A 21,338-nucleotide genomic window follows, 5' to 3' on the forward strand; every position below is an offset into this window, starting at 1 on the left:
GGGGGATGACTCATGGGCAATCACTGAATACAGGGGGATGACTCATGGGTAGTCACTGAATACAGGGAGATGACTCATGGGTAGTCACTGAATACAGGGGGATGACTCATGGGTAGTCACTGAATACAGGGGGATGACTCCTGGGTAGTCACTGAATATGGGGGGGGGCCGGGCGACTCGCAGGCAGTCACTGAATATGGGGGGGGCCGGGCAACTCGCAGGCAGTCACTGAATATTGGGGGGCCGGGCGACTAGCGGGGGGGATGACTCACAGGTAGTCGCTGAGTACGGGGGGGGGTGACTCACAGGTAGTCGCTGAATATGGGGGGTGGTAATTGCCAGGCAGTCGCTTAATAGGTGGGGGGGTGACTCATGGGTAATCACTGAATACAGGGGGATGACTCATGGGTAGTCACTGAATACAGGGGGATGACTCATGGGTAGTCACTGAATAGGGGGGGACCGGGCGACTCGCAGGCAGTCCCTGTATTTGGGGGGGCCGGGCGACTCGCATGCAGTCACTGAATATGGGGGGGGGGCGGGCAACTCGCAGGCAGTCACTGAATATTGGGGGGCCGGGCGACTAGCGGGGGGGATGACTCACAGGTAGTCGCTGAGTACGGGGGGGTGACTCACAGGTAGTCGCTGAATATGGGGGGTGGTGATTGCCAAAGCAGTCACTTAATAGGTGGGGGGGTGACTCACGGGTAGTCACTGAATACAGGGGGGATGACTCATGGGTAGTCACTGAATACAGGGGGATGACTCATGGGTAGTCACTGAATACAGGGGGATGACTCATGGGTAGTCACTGAATACAGGGGGATGACTCATGGGTAGTCACTGAATACAGGGGGATGACTCATGTGTAGTCACTGAATACAGGGGGGATGACTCATGGGTAGTCACTGAATACAGGGGGGATGACTCATGGGTAGTCACTGAAAACAGGGGGATGACTCATGGGTAGTCACTGAATACAGGGGGATGACTCATGGGTAGTCACTGAATACAGGGGGATGACTCATGGGTAGTCACTGAATACAGGGGGGTGACTCATGGGTAGTCACTGAATACAGGGGGTTGACTCATGGGTAATCACTGAATACAGGGGGATGACTCATGGGTAGTCACTGAATACAGGGGGATGACTCATGGGTAGTCACTGAATACAGGGGGGATGACTCATGGGTAGTCACTGAATACAGGGGGATGACTCATGGGTAGTCACTGAATACAGGGGGGATGACTCATGGTAGTCACTGAATACAGGGGAGGATGACTCATGGGTAGTCACTGAATACAGGGGGGATGACTCATGGTAGTCACTGAATACAGGGGAGGATGACTCATGGGTAGTCACTGAATACAGGGGGGATGACTCATGGGTAGTCACTGAATACAGGGGGGATGACTCATGGGTAGTCACTGAATACAGGGGGATGACTCATGGGTAGTCACTGAATACAGGGGGATGACTCATGGGTAGTCACTGAATACAGGGGGATGACTCATGGGTAGTCACTGAATTCAGGGGGATGACTCATGGGGGGTAATCACTGAATACAGGGGGGATGACTCATGGGTAGTCACTGAATACAGGGGGATGACTCATGGGTAGTCACTGAATACAGGGGGTTGACTCATGGGTAGTCACTGAATACAGGGGGGATGACTCATGGGTAGTCCCTGAATACAGGGGGATGACTCATGGGTAGTCCCTGAATACAGGGGGATGACTCATGGGTAGTCACTGAATACAGGGGGATGACTCATGGGTAGTCACTGAATACAGGGGGATGACTCATGGGTAGTCACTGAATACAGGGGGATGACTCATGGGTAATCACTGAATAAAGGGGGGATGACTCATGGGTAGTCACTGAATACAGGGGGATGACTCATGGGTAGTCACTGAATACAGGGGGATGACTCATGGGTAGTCACTGAATACAGGGGGATGACTCATGGGTAGTCACTGAATACAGGGGGGATGACTCACAGGGAGTCGCTGAATGGGGGGGTGGAGACTCATGGGTTGTCACTGAATACGGGGGGGGGATGACTCACGGGTGGTCTCTCACTGACCCGCTGCGTCCTTACGGCAGGTACACGTCATGTAAAGCCTTCCAGACCACGCTGAATGAGATGAATGACTACGCCGGGCAGCACGAGGTCGTCTCCGAGAACATGACGTCCATGATCATGGCTGAGCTGACGCGCTTCGTGCAGGAGCTGAAACAGGAGCGCAAATCGGTGAGTGCCACCACCCTGCGAGACACGGGGCCTGGATTGGGGGGGGGGGGGCTGCGGATCTCAGCTTCTCGCCATTGTGATGCTTTCTGCTTGTTGTCAGTGAATGGAATCTTCCTTATATTCATCCAGACAGGGCCTTCTACTTCTCACAGCTGAAGGGTTGTTCGTTGTATCTGCTCTGTGAGGTCAACATATCGGTGCCGATGTCCCCCCGCCCTGAGAGCTTATTATAGGGTAACAGTACGGAGCCCCCAGAAGGACAGGCAGCTGCGGCAGACCCTCGGCTGCGGCAGACCCTCGGCTGTGAGACGTATGGGGTCAGATGGGTTATTATCGTCTTAAAATGTAAAAACTATTTCCAGTCACTGATTGCCAGCAGAGGTCTTGATGAAAGTGGAGGAGTTGTGAAGATCATTTCTCCGGTTGTTGCTGTGTAATACCGCCTCTCCATTTCTCTGGTTAGTGCTGTGTAATACCGCCTCTCCATTTCTCTGGTTAGTGCTGTGTAATACCGCCTCTCCATTTCTCCGGTTGTTGCTGTGTAATACCGCCTCTCCATTTCTCCAGTTGTTGCTGTGTAATACCGCCTCTCCATTTCTCCTTTTGGTGCTGTGTAATACCGCCTCTCCATTTCTCCAGTTGTCGCTGTGTAATACCGCCTCTCCATTTCTCCGGTTGTTGCGGTGTAATACCGCCTCTCCATTTCTCCGGTTGTTGCTGTGTAATACCGCCTCTCCATTTCTCCAGTTGTTGCTGTGTAATACCGCCTCTCCATTTCTCCTTTTGGTGCTGTGTAATACCGCCTCTCCATTTCTCCTTTTAGTGCTGTGTAATACCGCCTTTCCATTTCTCTGGTTGGTGCTGTGTAATACCGCCTTTCCATTTCTCTGGTTGGTGCTGTGTAATACCGCCTCTCCATTTCTCCGGTTGTTGCTGTGTAATACCGCCTCTCCATTTCTCCGGTTGTTGCTGTGTAATACCGCCTCTCCATTTCTCCTGTTGGCGCTGTGTAATACCGCCTCTCCATTTCTCCGGTTGGTGCTGTGTAATACCGCCTCTCCATTTCTCTGGTTGGTGCTGTGTAATACCGCCTCTCCATTTCTCCTGTTGGCGCTGTGTAATACCGCCTCTCCATTTCTCCGGTTGGTGCTGTGTAATACCGCCTCTCCATTTCTCTGGTTGGTGCTGTGTAATACCGCCTCTCCATTTCTCTGGTTGGTGCTGTGTAATACCGCCTCTCCATTTCTCCTGTTGGCGCTGTGTAATACCGCCTCTCCATTTCTCCGGTTGGTGCTGTGTAATACCGCCTCTCCATTTCTCTGGTTGGTGCTGTGTAATACCGCCTCTCCATTTCTCCGGTTGTCGCTGTGTAATACCGCCTCTCCCTTTCTCCGGTTGGCACTGTGTAATACCGCCTCTCCATTTCTCCGGTTGGCGCTGTGTAATACCGCCTCTCCATTTCTCCGGTTGGCGCTGTGTAATACCGCCTCTCCATTTCTCCGGTTCGCGCTGTGTAATACCGCCTCTCCATTTCTCTGGTTGGCGCTGTGTAATACCGCCTCTCCATTTCTCCGGGTTGGTGCTGTGTAATACCGCCTCTCCATTTCTCTGGTTGGCGCTGTATAATACCGCTTCCTGTCCTGATCACACACTGACACATTGTGACGACCCCGCAGCTCAGGTGAGAGGTCAGTGACGGCTACAGCTTGTTACAATGTGGCAGTCCGCAGTCCGCACAGGATGCCATTGTAATAAACCCTCCGCTCTGGATATGCACATTCACTGCCAGCAAGCAGAGGTCTTCCCTCCGGTGAGGTGCGGTGGTGTCTGCAGCGGTGACATCAGGCAGCGGTTCCTCCGCAGGGCGGTATCATCATAGCCTTTGTCTGTGCAGCGGCGCCTCCCACTGCTCATCTCTATCCTCAGCCGCAGATCTGGCCTCATTAACCCCTGCAGTGCTGTGGAGGGGGGAGGGCGGCTGTAATCCACTGCAGACGGGTAATCTGCACAGGAGCGCGCATCTGCCGCAGGACACGCCGAACAATCGGACAGGATGACGGCGGCCGGACCATCCGGTGGGGAAAACCCTCACTTATCCGGAGCGGGGGGGGGGGGGGAGGTGGGGGTCACCCGAGGCCATTCACATCCCATCAGCTGCACACAATGCAGCATCGCACAATGGAGAGAGCCGCCGAGAAGCGGAGCATGGCGCCGCATGTCACTGCCGTGTGACGGGAGGGAAGCGGCCGCTGCAGAGCCATTGTCATCCCGCATCTGCCAACACTATGACGCCGGCGCAATACAGAACACGTATCACCCATACACCGCGCTACAGGGTGAGCCCCCCTCCTGTTATCTCCTGTACACAGTTCTGCAGGGTGAGCCCCCTCCTGGTATCTCCTGTATACAGTTCTGCAGGGTGAGCCCCTCCTGTTATCCCCTGTACACAGTTCTGCAGGGTGAGCCCCCTCCTGTTATCCCCTGTACACAGTTCTGCAGGGTGACCCCCCTCCTGTTATCCCCTGTACACAGTTCTGCAGGGTGACCCCCCTCCTGTTATCCCCTGTACACAGTTCTGCAGGGTGACCCCCCTCCTGTTATCTCCTGTACACAGTTCTGCAGGGTGAGCCCCCTCCTGTTATCTCCTGTACATAGTTCTGCAGGGTGACCCCCTCCTGTTATCCCCTGTACACAGTTCTGCAGGGTGAGCCCCCTCCTGTTATCTCCTGTACACAGTTCTGCAGGGTGAGCCCCCTCCTGTTATCTCCTGTACACAGTTCTGCAGGGTGACCCCCTCCTGTTATCCCCTGTACACAGTTCTGCAGGGTGAGCCCCCTCCTGTTATCCCCTGTACACAGTTCTGCAGGGTGAGCCCCCCTCCTGTTATCTCCTGTACACAGTTCTGCAGGGTGAGCCCCCTCCTGTTATCTCCTGTACACAGTTCTGCAGGGTGAGCCCCCTCCTGTTATCCCCTGTACACAGTTCTGCAGGGTGCGCCCCCTCCTGTTATCCCCTGTACACAGTTCTGCAGGGTGAGCCCCCTCCTGTTATCTCCTGTACACAGTTCTGCAGGGTGACCCCCCTCCTGTTATCTCCTGTACACAGTTCTGCAGGGTGAGCCCCTCCTGTTATCCCCTGTACACAGTTCTGCAGGGTGAGCCCCCTCCTGTTATCTCCTGTACATAGTTCTGCAGGGTGACCCCCTCCTGTTATCCCCTGTACACAGTTCTGCAGGGTGAGCCCCTCCTGTTATCTCCTGTACACAGTTCTGCAGGGTGAGCCCCCTCCTGTTATCCCCTGTACACAGTTCTGCAGGGTGACCCCCCTCCTGTTATCCCCTGTACACAGTTCTGCAGGGTGAGCCCCCTCCTGTTATCTCCTGTACACAGTTCTGCAGGGTGAGCCCCCTCCTGTTATCTCCTGTACACAGTTCTGCAGGGTGAGCCCCCTCCTGTTATCTCCTGTACACAGTTCTGCAGGGTGACCCCCCTCCTGTTATCTCCTGTACACAGTTCTGCAGGGTGAGCCCCCTCCTGTTATCTCCTGTACACAGTTCTGCAGGGTGAGCCCCCCTCCTGTTATCTCCTGTACACAGTTCTGCAGGGTGAGCCCCCTCCTGTTATCCCCTGTACACAGTTCTGCAGGGTGACCCCCTCCTGTTATCCCCTGTACACAGTTCTGCAGGGTGAGCCCCCTCCTGTTATCCCCTGTACACAGTTCTGCAGGGTGAGCCCCCTCCTGTTATCTCCTGTACACAGTTCTGCAGGGTGAGCCCCCTCCTGTTATCTCCTGTACACAGTTCTGCAGGGTGAGCCCCCTCCTGTTATCTCCTGTACACAGTTCTGCAGGGTGAGCCCCCTCCTGTTATCTCCTGTACACAGTTCTGCAGGGTGAGCCCCCTCCTGTTATCTCCTGTACACAGTTCTGCAGGGTGAGCCCCCTCCTGTTATCTCCTGTACACAGTTCTGCAGGGTGACCCCCCTCCTGTTATCTCCTGTACATAGTTCTGCAGGGTGAGCCCCCTCCTGTTATCCCCTGTACACAGTTCTGCAGGGTGACCCCCCTCCTGTTATCTCCTGTACACAGTTCTGCAGGGTGAGCCCCCTCCTGTTATCTCCTGTACATAGTTCTGCAGGGTGACCCCCTCCTGTTATCCCCTGTACACAGTTCTGCAGGGTGAGCCCCTCCTGTTATCTCCTGTACACAGTTCTGCAGGGTGAGCCCCCTCCTGTTATCCCCTGTACACAGTTCTGCAGGGTGAGCCCCCTCCTGTTATCCCCTGTACACAGTTCTGCAGGGTGAGCCCCCTCCTGTTATCTCCTGTACACAGTTCTGCAGGGTGAGCCCCCTCCTGTTATCCCCTGTACACAGTTCTGCAGGGTGAGCCCCCTCCTGTTATCTCCTGTACACAGTTGTGCAGGGTGAGCCCCCTCCTGTTATCTCCTGTACACAGTTCTGCAGGGTGAGCCCCCTCCTGTTATCTCCTGTACACAGTTCTGCAGGGTGAGCCCCCTCCTGTTATCTCCTGTACACAGTTCTGCAGGGTGAGCCCCCTCCTGTTATCCCCTGTACACAGTTCTGCAGGGTGAGCCCCCTCCTGTTATCCCCTGTACACAGTTCTGCAGGGTGAGCCCCCTCCTGTTATCCCCTGTACACAGTTCTGCAGGGTGAGCCCCCTCCTGTTATCTCCTGTACACAGTTCTGCAGGGTGAGCCCCTCCTGTTATCTCCTGTACACAGTTCTGCAGGGTGACCCCCCTCCTGTTATCTCCTGTACACAGTTCTGCAGGGTGAGCCCCCTCCTGTTATCTCCTGTACACAGTTCTGCAGGGTGACCCCCCTCCTGTTATCTCCTGTACACAGTTCTGCAGGGTGAGCCCCCTCCTGTTATCCCCTGTACACAGTTCTGCAGGGTGAGCCCCTCCTGTTATCCCCTGTACACAGTTCTGCAGGGTGAGCCCCTCCTGTTATCCCCTGTACACAGTTCTGCAGGGTGAGCCCCCTCCTGTTATCTCCTGTACACAGTTCTGCAGGGTGAGCCCCCTCCTGTTATCTCCTGTACACAGTTCTGCAGGGTGAGCCCCCTCCTGTTATCTCCTGTACACAGTTCTGCAGGGTGAGCCCCCTCCTGGTATCTCCTGTACACAGTTCTGCAGGGTGAGCCCCCTCCTGTTATCACCTGTACACAGTTCTGCAGGGTGAGCCCCCTCCTGTTATCTCCTGTACACAGTTCTGCAGGGTGAGCCCCTCCTGTTATCTCCTGTACACAGTTCTGCAGGGTGAGCCCCCTCCTGGTATCTCCTGTACACAGTTCTGCAGGGTGACCCCCCTCCTGTTATCCCTGTACACAGTTCTGCAGGGTGAGCCCCCTCCTGTTATCTCCTGTACACAGTTCTGCAGGGTGAGCCCCCTCCTGTTATCTCCTGTACACAGTTCTGCAGGGTGAGCCCCCTCCTGTTATCCCCTGTACACAGTTCTGCAGGGTGAGCCCCTCCTGTTATCTCCTGTACACAGTTCTGCAGGGTGAGCCCCTCCTGTTATCACCTGTACACAGTTCTGCAGGGTGAGCCCCCCTCCTGTTATCTCCTGTACACAGTTCTGCAGGGTGACCCCCCTCCTGTTATCTCCTGTACACAGTTCTGCAGGGTGAGCCCCTCCTGTTATCTCCTGTACACAGTTCTGCAGGGTGAGCCCCCTCCTGTTATCTCCTGTACACAGTTCTGCAGGGTGAGCCCCCTCCTGTTATCCCCTGTACACAGTTCTGCAGGGTGAGCCCCTCCTGTTATCTCCTGTACACAGTTCTGCAGGGTGAGCCCCCTCCTGTTATCCCCTGTACACAGTTCTGCAGGGTGACCCCCCTCCTGTTATCTCCTGTACACAGTTCTGCAGGGTGAGCCCCCTCCTGTTATCCCCTGTACACAGTTCTGCAGGGTGAGCCCCCTCCTGTTATCTCCTGTACACAGTTCTGCAGGGTGAGCCCCCTCCTGTTATCTCCTGTACACAGTTCTGCAGGGTGAGCCCCCTCCTGTTATCTCCTGTACACAGTTCTGCAGGGTGAGCCCCCTCCTGTTATCTCCTGTACACAGTTCTGCAGGGTGAGCCCCCTCCTGTTATCTCCTGTACACAGTTCTGCAGGGTGAGCCCCTCCTGTTATCTCCTGTACACAGTTCTGCAGGGTGAGCCCCCTCCTGTTATCTCCTGTACACAGTTCTGCAGGGTGAGCCCCCCTCCTGTTATCTCCTGTACACAGTTCTGCAGGTGAGCCCCCTCCTGTTATCACCTGTACACAGTTCTGCAGGGTGAGCCCCCTCCTGTTATCCCCTGTACACAGTTCTGCAGGGTGAGCCCCCTCCTGTTATCTCCTGTACACAGTTCTGCAGGGTGAGCCCCCTCCTGTTATCCCCTGTACACAGTTCTGCAGGGTGACCCCCCTCCTGTTATCTCCTGTACACAGTTCTGCAGGGTGACCCCCCCTCCTGTTATCACCTGTACACAGTTCTGCAGGGTGAGCCCCCTCCTGTTATCTCCTGTACACAGTTCTGCAGGGTGACCCCCCTCCTGTTATCCCCTGTACACAGTTCTGCAGGGTGAGCCCCCTCCTGTTATCTCCTGTACACAGTTCTGCAGGGTGAGCCCCCTCCTGTTATCTCCTGTACACATTTCTGCAGGGTGAGCCCCCTCCTGTTATCTCCTGTACACAGTTCTGCAGGGTGAGCCCCCTCCTGTTATCTCCTGTACACATTTCTGCAGGGTGAGCCCCCTCCTGTTATCCCCTGTACACAGTTCTGCAGGGTGAGCCCCTCCTGTTATCCCCTGTACACAGTTCTGCAGGGTGAGCCCCCTCCTGTTATCCCCTGTATACAGTTCTGCAGGGTGAGCCCCCTCCTGTTATCTCCTGTACACAGTTCTGCAGGGTGAGACCCCTCCTGTTATCTCCTGTACACAGTTCTGCAGGGTGAGCCCCCTCCTGTTATCTCCTGTACACAGTTCTGCAGGGTGAGCCCCTCCTGTTATCTCCTGTACACAGTTCTGCAGGGTGAGCCCCCTCCTGTTATCTCCTGTACACAGTTCTGCAGGGTGAGCCCCCTCCTGTTATCTCCTGTACACAGTTCTGCAGGGTGAGCCCCCCTCCTGTTATCTCCTGTACACAGTTCTGCAGGGTGAGCCCCTCCTGTTATCTCCTGTACACAGTTCTGCAGGGTGAGCCCCCTCCTGTTATCTCCTGTACACAGTTCTGCAGGGTGAGCCCCTCCTGTTATCTCCTGTACACAGTTCTGCAGGGTGAGCCCCTCCTGTTATCTCCTGTACACAGTTCTGCAGGGTGAGCCCCCTCCTGTTATCTCCTGTACACAGTTCTGCAGGGTGAGCCCCCTCCTGTTATCTCCTGTACACAGTTCTGCAGGGTGAGCCCCCTCCTGTTATCCCCTGTACACAGTTCTGCAGGGTGAGCCCCCTCCTGTTATCTCCTGTACACAGTTCTGCAGGGTGACCCCCCTCCTGTTATCTCCTGTACACAGTTCTGCAGGGTGAGCCCCCTCCTGTTATCTCCTGTACACAGTTCTGCAGGGTGAGCCCCCCTCCTGTTATCTCCTGTACACAGTTCTGCAGGGTGAGCCCCCTCCTGTTATCTCCTGTACACAGTTCTGCAGGGTGAGCCCCCTCCTGTTATCCCCTGTACACAGTTCTGCAGGGTGAGCCCCTCCTGTTATCTCCTGTACACAGTTCTGCAGGGTGACCCCCCCTCCTGTTATCTCCTGTACACAGTTCTGCAGGGTGAGCCCCCCTCCTGTTATCTCCTGTACACAGTTCTGCAGGGTGAGCCCCCTCCTGTTATCTCCTGTACACAGTTCTGCAGGGTGAGCCCCCTCCTGTTATCTCCTGTACACAGTTCTGCAGGGTGAGCCCCCTCCTGTTATCTCCTGTACACAGTTCTGCAGGGTGAGCCCCTCCTGTTATCTCCTGTACACAGTTCTGCAGGGTGAGCCCCTCCTGTTATCTCCTGTACACAGTTCTGCAGGGTGAGCCCCCTCCTGTTATCTCCTGTACACAGTTCTGCAGGGTGAGCCCCCTCCTGTTATCTCCTGTACACAGTTCTGCAGGGTGAGCCCCCTCCTGTTATCTCCTGTACACAGTTCTGCAGGGTGAGCCCCCTCCTGTTATCTCCCTGTACACAGTTCTGCAGGGTGAGCCCCCTCCTGTTATCTCCTGTACACAGTTCTGCAGGGTGAGCCCCCTCCTGTTATCTCCTGTACACAGTTCTGCAGGGTGAGCCCCCTCCTGTTATCTCCTGTACACAGTTCTGCAGGGTGAGCCCCCTCCTGTTATCTCCTGTACACAGTTCTGCAGGGTGAGCCCCCTCCTGTTATCTCCTGTACACAGTTCTGCAGGGTGAGCCCCCTCCTGTTATCTCCTGTACACAGTTCTGCAGGGTGAGCCCCTCCTGTTATCTCCTGTACACAGTTCTGCAGGGTGAGCCCCTCCTGTTATTACCTGTACACAGTTCTGCAGGGTGAGCCCCCTCCTGTTATCTCCTGTACACAGTTCTGCAGGGTGACCCCCCTCCTGTTATCTCCTGTACACAGTTCTGCAGGGTGACCCCCCTCCTGTTATCTCCTGTACACAGTTCTGCAGGATGAGCCCCTCCTGTTATCACCTGTACACAGTTCTGCAGGGTGAGCCCCTCCTGTTATCCCCTGTACACAGTTCTGCAGGGTGAGCCCACTCCTGTTATCTCCTGTATACAGTTCTGCAGGGTGACCCCCCTCCTGTTATCTCCTGTACACAGTTCTGCAGGGTGACCCCCCCTCCTGTTATCTCCTGTACACAGTTCTGCAGGATGAGCCCCTCCTGTTATCACCTGTACACAGTTCTGCAGGGTGAGCCCCTCCTGTTATCTCCTGTACACAGTTCTGCAGGGTGGGCCCCCTCCTGTTATCTCCTGTACACAGTTCTGCAGGGTGAGCCCCCTCCTGTTATCTCCTGTACACAGTTCTGCAGGGTGACCCCCCTCCTGTTATCTCCTGTACACAGTTCTGCAGGGTGAGCCCCCTCCTGTTATCTCCTGTACACAGTTCTGCAGGGTGGGCCCCCTCCTGTTATCTCCTGTACACAGTTCTGCAGGGTGAGCCCCCTCCTGTTATCTCCTGTACACAGTTCTGCAGGGTGAGCCCCCTCCTGTTATCTCCTGTACACAGTTCTGCAGGGTGGGCCCCCTCCTGTTATCTCCTGTACACAGTTCTGCAGGGTGGGCCCCCTCCTGTTATCTCCTGTACACAGTTCTGCAGGGTGAGCCCCCTCCTGTTATCTCCTGTACACAGTTCTGCAGGGTGAGCCCCCTCCTGTTATCTCCTGTACACAGTTCTGCAGGGTGGGCCCCCTCCTGTTATCTCCTGTACACAGTTCTGCAGGGTGAGCCCCCTCCTGTTATCTCCTGTACACAGTTCTGCAGGGTGACCCCCCTCCTGTTATCTCCTGTACACAGTTCTGCAGGGTGAGCCCCCTCCTGTTATCTCCTGTACACAGTTCTGCAGGGTGAGCCCCCTCCTGTTATCTCCTGTACACAGTTCTGCAGGGTGAGCCCCCTCCTGTTATCTCCTGTACACAGTTCTGCAGGGTGAGCCCCCTCCTGTTATCCCCTGTACACAGTTCTGCAGGGTGAGCCCCTCCTGTTATCTCCTGTACACAGTTCTGCAGGGTGAGCCCCCTCCTGTTATCCCCTGTACACAGTTCTGCAGGGTGAGCCCCCTCCTGTTATCTCCTGTACACAGTTCTGCAGGGTGAGCCCCCTCCTGTTATCTCCTGTACACAGTTCTGCAGGGTGAGCCCCCTCCTGTTATCTCCTGTTCACAGTTCTGCAGGGTGAGCCCCCTCCTGTTATCTCCTGTACACAGTTCTGCGGGGTGACCCCCCCTCCTGTTACCTCCTGTACACAGTTCTGCAGGGTGAGCCCCCCTCCTGTTAACTCCTGTACACAGTTCTGCAGGGTGAGCCCCCTCCTGTTATCCCCTGTACACAGTTCTGCAGGGTGAGCCCCCTCCTGTTATCCCCTGTACACAGTTCTGCAGGGTGAGCCCCCTCCTGTTATCTCCTGTACACAGTTCTGCAGGGTGAGCCCCTCCTGTTATCCCCTGTACACAGTTCTGCAGGGTGAGCCCCCTCCTGTTATCCCCTGTACACAGTTCTGCAGGGTGAGCCCCCTCCTGTTATCTCCTGTACACAGTTCTGCAGGGTGACCCCCCTCCTGTTATCTCCTGTACACAGTTCTGCAGGGTGAGCCCCCTCCTGTTATCTCCTGTACACAGTTCTGCAGGGTGAGCCCCCTCCTGTTATCTCATGTACACAGTTCTGCAGGGTGAGCCCCTCCTGTTATCTCCTGTACACAGTTCTGCAGGGTGAGCCCCCTCCTGTTATCCCCTGTACACAGTTCTGCAGGGTGAGCCCCCTCCTGTTATCTCCTGTACACAGTTGTGGAGGGTGACCCCCCTCCTGTTATCTCCTGTACACAGTTCTGCAGGGTGAGCCCCCTCCTGTTATCTCCTGTACACAGTTCTGCAGGGTGAGCCCCTCCTGTTATCCCCTGTACACAGTTCTGCAGGGTGAGCCCCCTCCTGTTATCCCCTGTACACAGTTCTGCAGGGTGAGCCCCTCCTGTTATCTCCTGTACACAGTTCTGCAGGGTGAGCCCCCTCCTGTTATCTCCTGTACACAGTTCTGCAGGGTGACCCCCCTCCTGTTATCTCCTGTACACAGTTCTGCAGGGTGAGCCCCCTCCTGTTATCTCCTGTACACAGTTCTGCAGGGTGAGCCCCCCTCCTGTTATCTCCTGTACACAGTTCTGCAGAGTGAGCCCCTCCTGTTATCTCCTGTACACAGTTCTGCAGGGTGAGCCCCTCCTGTTATCCCCTGTACACAGTTCTGCAGGGTGAGCCCCCCTCCTGTTATCTCCTGTACACAGTTCTGCAGGGTGAGCCCCTCCTGTTATCCCCTGTACACAGTTCTGCAGGGTGAGCCCCCTCCTGTTATCCCCTGTACACAGTTCTGCAGGGTGAGCCCCTCCTGTTATCTCCTGTACACAGTTCTGCAGGGTGAGCCCCTCCTGTTATCCCCTGTACACAGTTCTGCAGGGTGAGCCCCCTCCTGTTATCTCCTGTACACAGTTCTGCAGGGTGAGCCCCTCCTGTTATCCCCTGTACACAGTTCTGCAGGGTGAGCCCCCTCCTGTTATCTCCTGTACACAGTTCTGCAGGGTGAGCCCCCTCCTGTTATCTCCTGTACACAGTTCTGCAGGGTGAGCCCCCTCCTGTTATCTCCTGTACACAGTTCTGCAGGGTGAGCCCCCCTCCTGTTATCCCCTGTACACAGTTCTGCAGGGTGAGCCCCCTCCTGTTATCCCCTGTACACAGTTCTGCAGGGTGAGCCCCTCCTGTTATCTCCTGTACACAGTTCTGCAGGGTGAGCCCCCCTCCTGTTATCTCCTGTACACAGTTCTGCAGGGTGAGCCCCTCCTGTTATCCCCTGTACACAGTTCTGCAGGGTGACCCCCCTCCTGTTATCTCCTGTACACAGTTCTGCAGGGTGAGCCCCTCCTGTTATCTCCTGTACACAGTTCTGCAGGGTGAGCCCCCCTCCTGTTATCTCCTGTACACAGTTCTGCAGGGTGAGCCCCCCTCCTGTTATCCCCTGTACACAGTTCTGCAGGGTGAGCCCCCTCCTGTTATCTCCTGTACACAGTTCTGCAGGGTGAGCCCCCTCCTGTTATCTCCTGTACACAGTTCTGCAGGGTGAGCCCCCTCCTGTTATCTCCTGTACACAGTTCTGCAGGGTGAGCCCCCTCCTGTTATCCCCTGTACGCAGTTCTGCAGGGTGAGCCCCCTCCTGTTATCTCCTGTACGCAGTTCTGCAGGGTGAGCCCCCTCCTGTTATCTCCTGTACACAGTTCTGCAGGGTGAGCCCCTCCTGTTATCTCCTGTTCACAGTTCTGCAGGGTGAGCCCCCTCCTGTTATCCCCTGTACACAGTTCTGCAGGGTGAGCCCCCTCCTGTTATCCCCTGTACACAGTTCTGCAGGGTGAGCCCCCCTCCTGTTATCTCCTGTACACAGTTCTGCAGGGTGAGCCCCCCTCCTGTTATCTCCTGTACACAGTTCTGCAGGGTGACCCCCCTCCTGTTATCTCCTGTACACAGTTCTGCAGGGTGAGCCCCCTCCTGTTATCCCCTGTACACAGTTCTGCAGGGTGAGCCCCCTCCTGTTATCTCCTGTACACAGTTCTGCAGGGTGAGCCCCCTCCTGTTATCTCCTGTACACAGTTCTGCAGGGTGACCCCTTTCCTGTTATCTCCTGTACACAGTTCTGCAGGGTGAGCCCCTCCTGTTATCTCCTGTATACAGTTCTGCAGGGTGAGCCCCCTCCTGTTATCTCCTGTACACAGTTCTGCAGGGTGAGCCCCCTCCTGTTATCCCCTGTACACAGTTCTGCAGGGTGAGCCCCCTCCTGTTATCCCCTGTACACAGTTCTGCAGGGTGAGCCCCCTCCTGTTATCTCCTGTACACAGTTCTGCAGGGTGAGCCCCCTCCTGTTATCTCCTGTACACAGTTCTGCAGGGTGAGCCCCCTCCTGTTATCTCCTGTACACAGTTCTGCAGGGTGAGCCCCTCCTGTTATCTCCTGTACACAGTTCTGCAGGGTGAGCCCCTCCTGTTATCTCCTGTACACAGTTCTGCAGGGTGAGCCCCCTCCTGTTATCTCCTGTACACAGTTCTGCAGGGTGAGCCCCCTCCTGTTATCCCCTGTACACAGTTCTGCAGGGTGAGCCCCTCCTGTTATCTCCTGTACACAGTTCTGCAGGGTGAGCCCCTCCTGTTATCTCCTGTATACAGTTCTGCAGGGTGAGCCCCCTCCTGTTATCCCTGTGACGGGGTGTACATCAGAGCAAAGAGAGACAACAGGCCGAGGATGATCCAACAGGTTTACTAACAGGAATACAGGAACAGCACACGACAAGTCCAAATAAAACAGATTCGGGGGCACCTCCCGATAATCCAAAGTGCCAGATCACAACTTAATAGTCCTTTTCAGAGTCCCAGAAATCCCACACAATCCACTGGACGGCGAGGGCTGTCCGCAGATTCAGATCTCGCTCCCTTCCTCTTCAAAAACTCAACTCCCAACTGCATTTAGAAACAGGAGTGAATTGTCTGAGCTCGTGGGCCCGCCCCTCAAGGGTAGGGGTCTATGCAATGGTTGGGCCCACTAGAAGATTCTAGAAGGTTGGCTCCGAGATGTCTACAGGTTTGTGTAGTTGGCGTTATCCACTGCTTACGAAACAATGAGAAGTTCCCCTGGCTGTGTGGACAAGAGATAATTGCATTATGGGCCCAGAGACACAGGAGATGGGGGGAAGGTATGGTTACTTACATCCCAAGACATTTCAAAGTGTTCAGTAAGTACAACCAAAGGAAAGTGACATCACATCCTGACATAGTATTACAGCAAATACAGTGAGAAGGTAAAATACATCATGACAATTCCTTCCCCTCCCAACTTGTGTACGTACTAGGGACCTCTACAGGTCGCTGGTTAAGTACACGCAGGCATGGCTGACAGGACTCAAGGCTCCTCTTGCCTGGACAGTCCATCTGCATTTTGGTGTTGGCTGCCCCTTCTATATTGTATGGTAAAGTTATAGGGCTGCAGAGCCAGGCTCCATCGCAGTAAGCGTCCATTGTCCCCAGAGACTCTGTTCAGCCAGGTGAGGGGATTGTGATCAGTAACCACAGTGAATTCCCGTCCATACAGATACGGCCGTAGTTTCTTAAGGGCCCACACTACAGCCAGACATTCCTTCTCAACAGTTGCATAGGCCACTTCTCGGTCCAGCAGTTTCCGGCTGAGGTAGGCGATGGGGTGTTCGTCCCCAGCTGCATTCACCTGGCTGAGGACAGCTCCCAGTCCATAAGCAGAGGCATCCGTTTGCACAATGAATCTCCTCTTGTAGTCTGGAGCAGCCAGGACAGGATCGCAGATCAAAGCATCCTTCAGCCGGTTAAAAGCCTCATCACAGGCTGGAGTCCAGATCACCAGCCGGGGCATTGTTTTCTTGGTCAGGTCGGTAAGAGGCTTGGCCACAGTACTGAAATGAGAAACAAATTTTCGGTAATAACTGGCAGTGCCCAGAAAAGCCATAACTTGTTTCTTAGTTTGGGGTACAGGCCAGTCTCTAATAGCCTGGATTTTGGCAGGCTCAGGTCGGAGCTTCCCTCCTCCCACTCTATGTCCTAGGTACTGGACTTCCCCCATCCCCAATTGGCATTTATCGGGTCGAATAGTTAGGCCGGCTGCAAGAATCAGGTCCAAAATAATGGCTACTTGATTCAGATGTTCCTCCCATGTGTGGCTGAAGACGGCGATATCATCCAAGTAGGCACAAGCAAAGTCATCACATCCCCGGAGGATCTGATCCACCATTCTCTGGAAGGTGGCCGGGGCATTTTTCATTCCAAAAGGCATGCTTAGAAATTCATACAGACCAAAGGGGGTTATAAAAGCGGACCGTTCTCTCCCTTCATCCGTTAGAGGGATCTGCCAGTATCCCTTACTGAGATCCAAGGTAGTGACATATCGGGACCCAGCCAGTCGGTCTAGAAGTTCGTCAATACGAGGCATTGGGTAAGGATCGCTGACGGTATGGTCGTTTAGTCGCCGATAGTCCACACAAAATCGAGTACTCCCATCCTTCTTGGGTACTAACACCACAGGGGAGGCCCAAGGGCTATGGGAGGCCTGGATTACCCCAAGCTGTAACATCTCCTCCAGTTCGTGCTGCATGGTGTTTCGAACTGATTCAGGTACCCGGTAAGGAGCCAGTTGTATGGGACGGATGCCCTGAGTGTCCACATGATGTTGGGTGACGGTGGTTCGACCTGGTTGGGATGAGAAAGCAGCCCGTCTCTGTTGAAGCACTTCCAGCATCTGGATTTTCTGTAAGGAGTCCAGGTAATCTCCCAGGGGAACCTGTTCCACAGTGGATGGGGCTCTCGCTGCTTCCACGAGATCAGGTAGAGAGTCCTCATCCTCTTGACCATCTTCTGAAGCCAACCGACAGCTTGCTATCATTGGAATGTTCCGGTCATGGTACTCCTTAATCATATTCACATGGACAGTCTTTTGCCTTAGCCCCTGATCATCTAAAGCAAGAAGGTAATTGGTATCATTCAGTTTTCTGAGAACCCGGAAGGGACCCTCCCATGTGGTCTGCAGTTTATTCTGCCGATGGGGAACAATCATTAAGACTTGTTGTCCTTCTACAAACTCCCGATAGCGTGCGTTACGGTCATACCATGTCTTCTGTCTGGTTTGAGCCATACGCAAATGACTCTGTGCAAAACTAGCAAGTTGGGCCAAGGTTTCTCGCAGCTTTAGGACATAAGGGACAACAGGGGTTCCTGTATCTTCAACTTGCCCCTCCCAGTATTCCTTGAGCAGGGTTAAGGGTCCTCGGACCTTTCTTCCATAGAGTAGTTCAAAGGGGGAGAACCCAGTGGACTCCTGGGGAACTTCCCGATAGGCAAACAAGAGATGGGGTAGGTACTTCTCCCAGTCTGAATCTCGGTCCGTGAAGGCCCTCAGCATATTCTTCAGAGTGCCGTTGAATCGTTCACAAAGTCCATTTGTTTGGGGATGATACGGGGTCGTTCGGATCGCTCGTACTCCACAGGTGCGCCACAGACACTGGACCAACTCTGACATAAACTGGGAGCCTTGGTCCGACAAGATCTCACTGGGAAATCCTACTCTGGTAAAAATAATAACCAAGGCCTCGGCCACCTTGGCTGCAGAGATACTTGACAAGGCCACGGCTTCTGGATATCGGGTGGCGTAGTCCACAACAGTGAGAATGTACTGCTTTCCAGATTTACTTGGTTTAGCCAGAGGTCCAATGATATCAACAGCTACTCTTTGAAAGGGTTCTTCTATTATAGGGAGCGGTTGCAGGGGTGCCTTTGGGTGATCTCCGGGTCGCCCTCTACGCTGACATATGTCACAAGTTCGGCAGAAATGCGCCACTGCTTGGGAAATCCCCGGCCAATAAAAAGTTTGAGTCAATCGTCTCTCGGTGCGGGTTTTGCCTTGATGGCCAGCCGTAGGAATGTCATGAGCCAGGTGTAATAGGGGAATTCTGTACTTCTGAGGAACAATCAGCTGTTTGCTATAAGTCCAGGGCTTATCTAGGGAGTCGGCATTGGCAACCCGATACAGAAGTCCATTTTCTCTGACAATTCTTTCTCCGTTTTCCCCTAGCTGCCCTATTTCAGCCCGAGTTCTAAAACTAGCAAGGGTGGGGTCAGTCTCTACTTCTTGTCTAAACTGAACTTTATCCCAAGTAACATTCATATTATCCCCACAAGAAGAATCACTCACCGGCTGTAATGGCAGTTCTGGTGGCCTCAGTTCCATGGATGGGTTGTACACGTCCACATGGGCTGCTCTCTTGGCTTGACTTCTGGTTACCGCACCGACAAAGTGGCAATGAAGATTCCCCACATCATTTCCTAGAAGAACGTCTGCAGGGAGGCCGCTCATCACACCGACCACACATTGTTTTGCCCCAAAGCCATAATCCAGGGTCACACTCGCTCTTGGAATATATCTCTGGGTACCTCCTGCCAGTTCAATGGCAATTCCTGGTCCCTTTTGAATTGCTTGTGGTTGAATTACTCGGGGATCGGCTATGGTGAGGAAAGCCCCAGTGTCACGGAAGCCAACAACTTTTTGGCCATCCAGCACGACCTCCTGTAGATGTTTGTCCTGAAGATCAGAAGAACAGGTGGCTGGAGCTCGCACCCCATAGACTCCGGGTAGGGGAGCCAGGATATCTGAGTCACTTGGCAAGTCATCAGGCACAGAATCCAGCTCTTCTCCTGGTGAAGGTGTCTGTAGGTAATGAACAGGCAAAGGCGGTCTGTAGCTGTTCTGTCTACGAACACCTGGACATTGGAATTGCATGTGCCCAGGCTGCCCACATCCATAACATCTGCGCTCTGGGATTCTTCCTCCGCGTCGTATTCCCAAAGGTGGAGCATGAGTAATGCGAGGCACAGTCACACGAAGGTCCCCATGAGTTGACGGTCTAGGGTGATGGTGAACATTGGGGCCAGAAGGACCAGGGGCCACCAGCGTTGGGGGGTTGGTGTTTTTTTTCTCACTGGGTAGTAGTTTTTTCCACTGAGGCTTGATGGTGAGAGTCTCATCAGCTAGAGCTGCAGCTTCCTCCACAGTGGCTGGTCTCCTTTCACGCACCCATTCCCGGATCTCAGCGGGGCACTTGAAGTAAAACTGCTCTTTTAGGAGGACCTGGAGGACGGTCTCCAAGGTTAAGGCCTCCTCTGCCTCCAACCAACGATGCCACAGATGTTTGAGTTTGTGGGCATACATCTTGAAGGACACTTCCTCATCACATGCTAGAGTACGGAACTGAGTCCTGTAAGTGTCTGGCGTTACAGCATAATGTTCTAGAATAGTCTGTTTAATATCCGCATACTCACAGTTCCACCGAGGGTCCATAGCTCTATAGGCTGCAGCAGCTCCACCCTCTAAGAGCCCAACCAGATGCCGGACGCGCTCCCTTTCTGGGACTTCCATTAATCGACACTGATGCTCAAAGTCCTGGAAGAAGCCCTCAATGTCACCAGCAGCCTCATTAAACTGCTTGAAGTCTTTGCGGGACACTCTGGGAAGTTCCCTCATGATGGGTGCTGGGGTTACAGTCTGTCTGGAACCTCTCGCGGCTTCCACAGCGAGCTGCTTATCCAGCAATGCCATCTCCTCCATCCTGCGCTCCTTCTCTTCAGCTCCACGCATGGCCTCCCTCTTATCTTCTATGGTGGCCTCATCTCCAAGCAGTGCCATCTTTTCCTTGTACCACACAACCCATTGACTTTTTTGGGTATTCACCTCCGGCTCCCGTCTTTGCTCCCCTTGCTGTGGAAATTGTTCCTCGGTGCCATCTTGCAGGCAAGCGTGTTCCAATGCCTCAATTAGTTGCTCCTTAGAGAGTCCTTTGTAGCCGACACCTAATTCACGGGCCTTTGTTTGTAGACTCGCCACAGTCCAGTTCCTGTATCCTGAGGTTCTGGTTTCAGACGTCGATTGGCTGTTGTCCTCCATTTCTTCTGCTCTGATCCCGCTGCTGCCACCAGTTTGTGACGGGGTGTACATCAGAGCAAAGAGAGACAACAGGCCGAGGATGATCCAACAGGTTTACTAACAGGAATACAGGAACAGCACACGACAAGTCCAAATAAAACCGATTCGGGGGCACCTCCCGATAATCCAAAGTGCCAGATCACAACGTAATAGTCCTTTTCAGAGTCCCAGAAATCCCACACATACACTGGACGGCGAGGTCTGTCCGCAGATTCAGATCTCGCTCCCTTCCTCTTCAAAAACTCAACTCCCAACTGCATTTAGAAACAGGAGTGAATTGTTTGAGCTCGTGGGCCCGCCCCTCAAGGGTAGGGGTCTATGCAATGGTTGGGCCCACTAGAAGATTCTAGAAGGTTGGCTCCGAGATGTCTACAGGTTTGTGTAGTTGGCGTTATCCACTGCTTACGAAACAATGAGAAGTTCCCCTGGCTGTGTGGACAAGAGATAATTGCATTATGGGCCCAGAGACACAGGAGATGGGGGGAAGGTATGGTTACTTACATCCCAAGACATTTCAAAGTGTTCAGTAAGTACAACCAAAGGAAAGTGACATCACATCCTGACATAGTATTACAGCAAACACAGTGAGAAGGTAAAATACATCATGACAATCCCCTGTACACAGTTCTGCAGGGTGAGCCCCTCCTGTTATCTCCTGTACACAGTTCTGCAGGGTGACCCCCCTCCTGTTATCTCCTGTACACAGTTCTGCAGGGTGAACCCCCTCCTGTTATCCCCTGTACACAGTTCTGCAGGGTGAGCCCCCTCCTGTTATCTCCTGTACACAGTTCTGCAGGGTGAGCCCCCTCCTGTTATCTCCTGTACACAGTTCTGCAGGGTGAGCCCCCCTCCTGTTATCTCCTGTACACAGTTCTGCAGGGTG

General features: G+C 54.3%; 1 protein-coding gene across 15 annotated transcripts in view; it reads left to right on the top strand.

Annotated features, from left to right (window-relative positions):
• FNBP1 (formin binding protein 1) overlaps window positions 1-21,338 on the top strand; it is a 120,890-nt gene that overhangs the window by 31,440 nt on the left and 68,112 nt on the right. For all 15 annotated transcript variants that reach the window (XM_075324377.1, XM_075324362.1, XM_075324363.1 and 12 more), the window contains exon 4: window positions 2,109-2,256. In XM_075324377.1, the coding sequence (XP_075180492.1) occupies window positions 2,109-2,256 (148 nt within the window). The remainder of the gene's footprint in view (window positions 1-2,108; window positions 2,257-21,338) is intronic.

Source organism: Anomaloglossus baeobatrachus, chromosome 9 (genome assembly GCF_048569485.1).
Source record: "Anomaloglossus baeobatrachus isolate aAnoBae1 chromosome 9, aAnoBae1.hap1, whole genome shotgun sequence".
Taxonomy (NCBI): domain Eukaryota; kingdom Metazoa; phylum Chordata; class Amphibia; order Anura; family Aromobatidae; genus Anomaloglossus; species Anomaloglossus baeobatrachus.